General features: G+C 33.9%; 1 protein-coding gene across 1 annotated transcript; it reads right to left on the bottom strand.

Annotated features, from left to right (window-relative positions):
• Window positions 1-3,675: 3,675 nt before the first annotated feature.
• LOC127809429 (protein TIFY 9-like) lies at window positions 3,676-6,112 on the bottom strand. Its single transcript, XM_052348198.1, has 6 exons — window positions 5,945-6,112; window positions 5,663-5,843; window positions 5,472-5,568; window positions 5,286-5,382; window positions 5,132-5,189; window positions 3,676-4,034 (listed from the first exon to the last, which is right to left on the bottom strand). The coding sequence occupies exons 1-6, from the start codon at window positions 6,045-6,047 to the stop codon at window positions 3,980-3,982; spliced, it is 591 nt and encodes a 196-aa protein (XP_052204158.1). The 5' UTR covers window positions 6,048-6,112; the 3' UTR covers window positions 3,676-3,979.
• Between the last annotated feature and the right edge of the window lie 1,884 nt (window positions 6,113-7,996).

Below are 7,996 nucleotides of genomic sequence, written 5' to 3'. Positions count from 1 at the left end.
ATATCAACGATCGAACTTGTACTTAGGCCTATCTTGCCTTCTTAGGTGCCACTCCTATCAGTTGGAGCTCCAAGAAGCAAAAGTCGATTGCTCAATCCTCCACTGAAGCCGAGTATCACTTTGTTATTTCTTCTACTGCTAAGATGAATTGGATACAAAATCTCCTCATCGAACTTCATGTCTCCATCAACACTCCCACCATTTACTGTGATAATGTGGAAGCCACTTACTTGTGCGCCAACCCTGTTTTTCATTCCCAGATGAAACATATTGCTATTTATTTCTATTTTTTCTGCAATCAGGTCGCCAAAATCGAGCTCCGTGTGTCTCATGTTCATGCTGTTGATCAGCTTGTTGACTGTCTCACAAAGCCACTGCCTCGCCAACCTTTTCTCTAACAGCGCTACAAGTTTAGTGTTTGTTGTGGAACCTCAATCTTGCGGGGGCATATTAACACAGATCTCTTTACTTCCTTAACAGACTCCTCAACAGATCTTTCATCTAAAGTTATCTAAATATATTTTGAATACGTTTTTGAATTTCTATCTTTTAAATAACTATTACATTATTTTGTTATTGTATATATTGTTATTTCCTACTTTCAAGGTCTTGTTATCTCTATCACGTGTATGTATATATATATGTGTGTGTGTGTGTGTGTGTTTAAGATCAATCAATAAGCACACATCAATTCTTATTCAACTCATCAAATCTTTTAATTCAATCTTATTTTATCAAAAGAATCCACCATTTATTTTAGTAACTCTATAACTCACCAAAATTTAGGTTCAAGCCTAGCACTGTCTTAGGCTTGTTTGTCCTTGAAATGAAATGAGAGGAGATTAATTAGGTAAAAGTAGAGTCAATGGCAGAGGGCGAACTTAAATATAAAAAATATAATTTTAAAAATAAAATAATAATGATAATATTAAAATAAAAAATTATAATTTATGACTTTTCATACTTAGAAATTGTAATTGTTCAAGAAAGTTATCTTAATTATTTGAATCTTTAGACTCGTCATGACCATGAAAAGCTAGTTCTTGTCATAAAAGAAGTCAAACACAATCAATTGATGCATTCAGACGAATTCGATAATCACATAGTGTTTGTTCTAATTGTCTGAAGAAAACTATTTCAATATTTTGCTCTTAATTCATTAAGGTTTCACAATTATTTCGAACTTAATTATGTGCACTATTAGCATCTCCAACATGAACTTAAAGTCTATATTTTTTTAAAAAAAAATTACTGAATTATTCTTTCACAAAAAAATCACCATCTCCTTGTTCCCATTATTTGTTTTAAAAAGATAATAGTATAAACAAAATACGACATCTTTACTTATATTATATTTCAACCAATTATCAAATTCATTGAATTAAACTGGAATGAATCGTCTTAATTTCAAGATTGACATAGACCTCTTTGCAAGTAAACTCTTTTAATTTGATCACGAAAATTAACATTATAATCTATTATTGTAGTTCTTAGTCCAAGATCCATAGAAAGTTACGTAACATCAATTTGCTCAATACTTGTTTTATTCATTTTTTCAATATAAATTTTCTCCATACTTGCTTTCTTTGTTTTACAATTTTTTTCAATACTTAGCTTTATTTACATCATCATTGTAAAAAAACAAAATTATGAGTAAATTATAAAAAAAATATTGTAATGGTTATTACTGAGCCATTATATACTTGTTTTTTTCAATACTTACTTTTTTTAATTTTATTAATAAAATAAAATATAATTTTTTTTATTTCTAGTAGTATATTATTATAAAAAATAAATTAAAAATCACATGAAGAGAACCAAAAATTGTATTAGTTAATAAAAGTTAAAACTAAGTATATATAAAAAGTGTATAGCCCTCGACACAGTCTCAACTCAACCTTTAACATTTTTGTGAGGGTAAGTATGGAGAGTTTGAACTCACCAAACTCAAATAGTTTGGATATTTATCAAAATTTGAATGCGTTGATTTTTCAACTCATCTTTTAACCTACCTTCAAGGTTAAGAAGCGAAACACAACTCTTAGAAGTCTATAAATAGAAGAGAGATGTAATAGGATTTGAAGAACATTCTCCCTTAATTAATGTAATGAAGAATTAGGATTGAAATAAAAAATAATATTATTTTGTATGTTATTTCTTTCCATCCAAATTCCAGCCCTACCCACAGTTTGCTTTTTTTTTTTTTTGCAATTTGGAGAGGGGTCAGGTGCATGAGGCTACCCAAATTAAGCATACCCTTTCCTTCGGTTACAATAAAGTCAAATATGTATGTATATTATAGAGTTGGAATTCATCTTTATCCTGAATTGGTAATGAAAGCGTCAGCTTTTGGCAAGTGGCAACCCACCCAAGGCATATCCTTAATGTCATTAATTAATTTTCTACACGAGTTTCAAGTTCTAGATGCAGATGCAGACCAAACTTGTTCCAATTAATATTTGTCTTATTGCTGGACTACTTTCTATATACGTTATCCTATTATAATAATAATAATATTAGCTATTTTCCTTTTGCAATGATGGGTTAAATAAAATCTTCCCTCTCGCCTTCTTCGTGTTCATCATTTCTAACATGATAAAAGAATGGTATTTTTCCTGACACTTGTAATATATCTTCGTCTTCTAAAAGGACACCTCTGTGTACGCAGTACAGGTATCGTAATTATGGATGGGGCAAAAACTTGTGAGTTGAATGGTGGTTGGCTTTGGCTGGTTGGGTTCGTGGATTGGAGTTCTGAGATAATAATGGTGGACATGACCCTGATAAGATGGAGGGAGGGATGAGCAGTGTCTTCTAGTATTCCTTCCTGGTATTCCACTCCTCCCACGTCCAAAGTATGGGTGGCCTGCCCGCCCGCCGGCCCTATTTCTAATGACATTACGTTTTAAATTTGGTATGGATACTATTATAAGAAAGAATTGTGCTGTTGTGAGTAATCTAGTATTTAATTTGGTTGGTGGACTTGGTAAACTTTATCATTCTGTTCTTGCTTTACAAAGGTGAAGGTGAAGGTGAAGGTTGAATGAGTCTCAGTCCACTGAAATAGTATTATTATTCTTATATAAATAAAAACTTTCAACTATGAAAAACGACAAACAACATTCAACCTGGCATGTTTATTTATATTTATTTATCGGGAATATAATATAAATGATAAATACCCCCACTATCACATGACTTCTATAAATTTTATATTTTATAATGGAATTGAATAGACTTACAAGTCTGATTGGACTTGGTGGTATAGCGAGAATTCAAATAGTGTTTTTAAAAATAAAAATGATTTTTTCTTTTTAGTGTTTTGACCAAAATAAATAAAACTTTTTTTACTAACGACAAAAGCTATTTTTCTATCATAAAGCATATATATATATATATATATATAGAAAATAAAATTATTTTTAAACAAAATTACCCCAACAAACGTTGAAAATTACAAATGTTATACTTAATCAAATATCAATTGATAATAATTAGGGTAACATTTTTGTTAATTTCCTTTTTGATAAATTTGATCTTACAAATATTTTTTCAATGATTAGCTTTTTCTACAAAAATAATTTTTTTTTACGACTACAAAAATTTCACAACAATATCAAATGGCACTACATACAGAAATAAAAAAAAATAAAAAAAAGAGAGAGAGAAGCAATATAATCAAGCAAACAATAAATTTACATAAATATAAATGGTCAAGCAAAGCCAGTTTCATATGGTTAAGGCTACGGTCATAGGAAATGGCAAGGAAGGAGTGGCTGTGGTTAATGCCAATTGCCAAAGACTCCTTCCAAGTCTACAGTTGGTCCCTGCTGGTGCTGGGACATGTTCCATTCATTTCCAACCCAACAATGGTCTGAGTGAACCACAAATATACTACTAGTGTAGCGCCAAAATAATCAGTCAAACCAGCCTTCCAATAGTGACCAAGATGGTCCAGACTCCACCTTCCTTAATTTCTCTACGCTTTGGTCATGGTGTGCTCCAAAACGCCATAAGGGCATGCTAGAGCTAGCCTGCAAACAATTCAACATCCAGGTCGGTCAACTGCTTTTAGATAACACGATATCTATTTATAGGTATAATCAATAATCATAAATTTTATTGCTCTAAATAGAATTGGCTACATCAGTTTTAGATTTAATTCTATTTTTATTATTTTTTTTGTCCCAATTGAACATCCCAGTCGGTCAACTGATTTTTTTTTTTATGATTTATGGATAAAAAAATTCTATTTTTATGCATAATTGAATATTTTAATTAAAAGGGAGGCAACTAATCTGTTGAGATTCAGTCAGTCACCCAACACATGGATTATAATGGTTAAAGCCCTTAATCTTGATTTTTGGTAACTTCCACGCTACCAAACACAATTTAAAATTGGAAAACAATTTTCTGGCCGGCCTAGTTAGGTCAACAAAGGGAAAACACCAATTTTTCCCCCCTTTACTTTTTCAACATTGACAACTTTAGCAGCAAAATGATCCCTTTTTTTTTTATCCCAATCGGCAAACTAGATCGACCTAGAGATTGATGTTAGCTATGAAGAAACAATTGTTTACGGATTAAACTTAATTTTACTTTTGTTTTTTAATCTCAATGAACAGTGTTTTCCATTTGCTAAGATTGGCAAAGATTGTTCTTTGAATGCATTATTACATTTACTTTACAAAGAAGTTTCTTTTTTCATTTTAGATCCGTGACTTTTACAATCACAAGAAGGAACCACGATGTTGCTAATGTTTTTAAAACAAAAAATATTTTCCAAACCAAATTTGATTAGAATAATAACTTTTTTGGCTTAACTATATGGCCAAATTTAGGAGCCAACCGGCCAAAATAACTTAGATGTCCTTACATTCACTTCAAGAATCAATATCACAACTCTTACCATTATTCGTTTGATAAGAGTGTGATTTCTAATAATAATGTCCAAAAGCAATGGAGTACCGGATTCCCTCACTTTTGAGATGAAAAAAGAGGGGAAACTAAATCAAACTGTACTACGTTTTGAAATTTGAATGTAATAGAAGCAGAGGAAAAGGAGACTAGAATTCAAAGAGAAGCAACGCATCTAGCAAATCAAAAGATAAGATCGGATTTGGAGCCCTACCTTTGTTTGCGCTTCTCCAGAAACCTCTGCAGAGACTTTCTACGCGCGATTGGTAGATCTGCAAACCGAAAATCAAACAATTATTTTCTTCCTCTTCTTTACTAACAACAACGCCAAAAAATGAGCAAAAGAGCAAAAATCAACGAGAACCAACCTCCACTAAGACTCTCCGAAGACATTTCGAGTTTTGGATCAGCCAATTGAACAGTTTTGGAGAGTCCTCCCTCAGCAAACTTCAAGATATTCTCTGCCTGAACAGACATTTGAGAATACTCCGAATCAAGCAATTACAGACAGGAAGAAAAAGAGAAGAATATTAGATAACTATTGACGGACAAACCTTGTGCGGGGGGACATCGAATACGGCGACGGTTCCGTTGTATAAAATCGTCAAAGGAGAAGTTTCGGAGGCGCTTTCGGAACCATAAGCAATGCTCCTGGAAAACGTACATTCATTGACATTACATTCAGGAAATAGAGCAGAGGAATAAATCAACGAAGCTTAAATATCTCGAGAAAATGTTGCAGTACCCGAAGGTAGGAGTGTAGACAGGCAAAGCGGCAAACATATTCAGATTCTCATCGTGCTTGGGCGGGGACGAGTTCGCACTTTCCGACGGTTTCGAAAAACCGGAGCTCTGATCGGCCGAGCCAGATGCTATCACAGTCTTCAGGAGGTCAGGATTCAACTTCGAAATCACACTCTGAATATCTAGACACAAAAAGGAAAAAAAAAAAAAATTAGACTCAATCGACGACATACCGAACGCCAAAATCAAACAAAGAAGGTGATAAAGGACTCGAGAGGCGAACCGCGAAAACTTCGCCTGCGATCAAATAGCTTGCGAGTCTGAGGCTTGGCGGAGTCGACCTTCTCCACCGGAAAGAAATCGAGTTCCAAGGAAGATTTCGCCATTGCCGTTGAGAGAAATCTCTTCTTCTTGTTCTTCTTTCTTCTTCTTCGGCCGTCGTCGGTTTGGGGATGCGGGAAGTATAAATGGGGAGGAGGCACGAGACAAATGAGGGGAGACAGCGGGAAGTGAAAGGCGTGGGGCCCGCCCGTTACTTTATGATTTCGCACGCATTCCACGAGGATGAATCACGTGCTCTATTTCAAATTGGCCGATGGGGCCGCCTGTCGCTTGTTTGTACCGACTTCCAATGGGATCACCTAAAAGACACGTGAAATTTATGCTCTCTTTTGTCCAATGTTTCTGTTTCTGTCCTCAAGACGGATTTATCCTTGAGTGGAAACGTAAAAAGACGAGTTCACCCTCAAGCATTTTTCCACGTACTCCTTTCTCTTTTATTTTTTATTGGGTAGGTGATATTGTGTACCATATCTACTTTATTATATAAGCAAAGAGTTTTGTTTTCTATTTTTAAGTTACATATTGTTAATAGCATGAGTCACCACTATACTGAGGCGGATTTTGGTGCGTGCGTGTGTGCGCGTGCGTGGGGAGGGTGGCGGATTCAGCCCTCTCCACCCCAGATCTACAAGGTAGATTTGACCCATTTAAGAAAGAAATGTCGAAATATTTATAGATTTGGGGGTCACCCTCCCCATACCTGCTCTTAAGTCCGCCCATACTACTATAGTCTTTAAATATGATTTATATCTCTTTTATTTTTTATGTTCTCCCAAATGAACCTTAATTTTCACAATATTTAATTTATTTTATTAAATTAATTTAAAATAATTAACTTTTTAATTAATTAAACTCAAGAACCATTTAGGCAATAATGGAGCTTTTGTGACTCAAAATTCATACTCTAGAACTCATAAGACTATTAAAAATGATTTTTAATAATATGATTAGCGCTTTAATTTAAAATCTGTATGTTAACGTGGCGTCAAACTATTTGAGCAATGCTCACAATCTGAACCTCAATCTCAGAGACAATTTGTGAAGCTTGTACCATATATGAAATTTTTTTATAGTCACTCAAATAAAAGTCCAAATTCTCAAATATGGTGTGATGATTGTGATCCAAAATTTAAATTTATTTGTGATTGAGACTTTTAATTTGAACGTGATTAAGATTTTAATTTTGATTGTGATTGGGATTCATCTTGAATTAAGAATTTATATTTGTAATCATCTTCTAATTAATCAGAATATAAGTCTTGTATGTATTTATAGATGAGTCTTAGGTGCATAATGTTTTAGAATTATTATAACAATATCATTTTAGTGATATTTTGTTATTTTTGTTCATGATTTTTTCCTATTTTAATTTTTTACATTTTTGTGTGTTTAATGATTTGATTGTGTTTTATTTTTGATACTAAATCCTAACAAATTAGTATTAGAGTCTTTGGATCAAACCATCAATTTTTGGCAAATCTTAGTTGTTGGATTTGTAGTTCTTCATCACCTTTCACAGTTAAGGTTTCTAGCTGCCATAGCTGTCATCATTGTCGTCGACTATCGTTGCCTCTACCATTAACTGCTACTGCCTCTTCACCATCGTCGCCATCGTTTTGCCTTCATCGATTGACCATCAATTCGCCATTGTCTTCTCTGGCCATCTACTTCGTGACTATCGCGTCTTCTCCCTACGTCACGACTATTGGTTATCTCATTCGTCATTACGATCGACCGTTTGCTCACTGTCAATCGCATCCGTCTGCCACCTTTTTTCTTCAACAGCCACTTATCTCCTTCATCGATACTACCAACAACCATTTCTTCGATTTCCCGTTCCACCATTATTGGCCTCCTCTTCTGCCATTGCTGCAATAACCAACATACCTTTTGACCGACCATCAACTTGCTCTTTATTCTTCTTTGGTGTCGTCGACATTAGCCCCATTGTTGCCCTTTTGTTGTTGTTGCTACTATCGACAATGACTTTTGC

Source organism: Diospyros lotus, chromosome 9 (genome assembly GCF_014633365.1).
Source record: "Diospyros lotus cultivar Yz01 chromosome 9, ASM1463336v1, whole genome shotgun sequence".
NCBI classification, from domain to species: Eukaryota; Viridiplantae; Streptophyta; class Magnoliopsida; order Ericales; family Ebenaceae; genus Diospyros; species Diospyros lotus.
The sequence above is the reverse complement of the archived record's forward strand: the minus strand, read 5'-3'. Positions and strand labels throughout refer to the sequence as shown.

What these genes read in the sequence shown, in the direction of transcription:
- LOC127809429 (XM_052348198.1), bottom strand. Translation starts at nt 6,047, where the DNA reads ATGGCGAAATCTTCCTTGGAACTCGATTTCTTTCCGGTGGAGAAGGTC. An exon ending in TCGATGTCCCCCCGCACAAG is followed by an intron (nt 5,383 to 5,471) that starts GTTTGTCCGTCA and finishes ATGTCTGTTCAG; the next exon opens with GCAGAGAATATCTTGAAGTT. An exon ending in TTCGGAGAGTCTTAGTGGAG is followed by an intron (nt 5,190 to 5,285) that starts GTTGGTTCTCGT and finishes TTCGGTTTGCAG; the next exon opens with ATCTACCAATCGCGCGTAGA.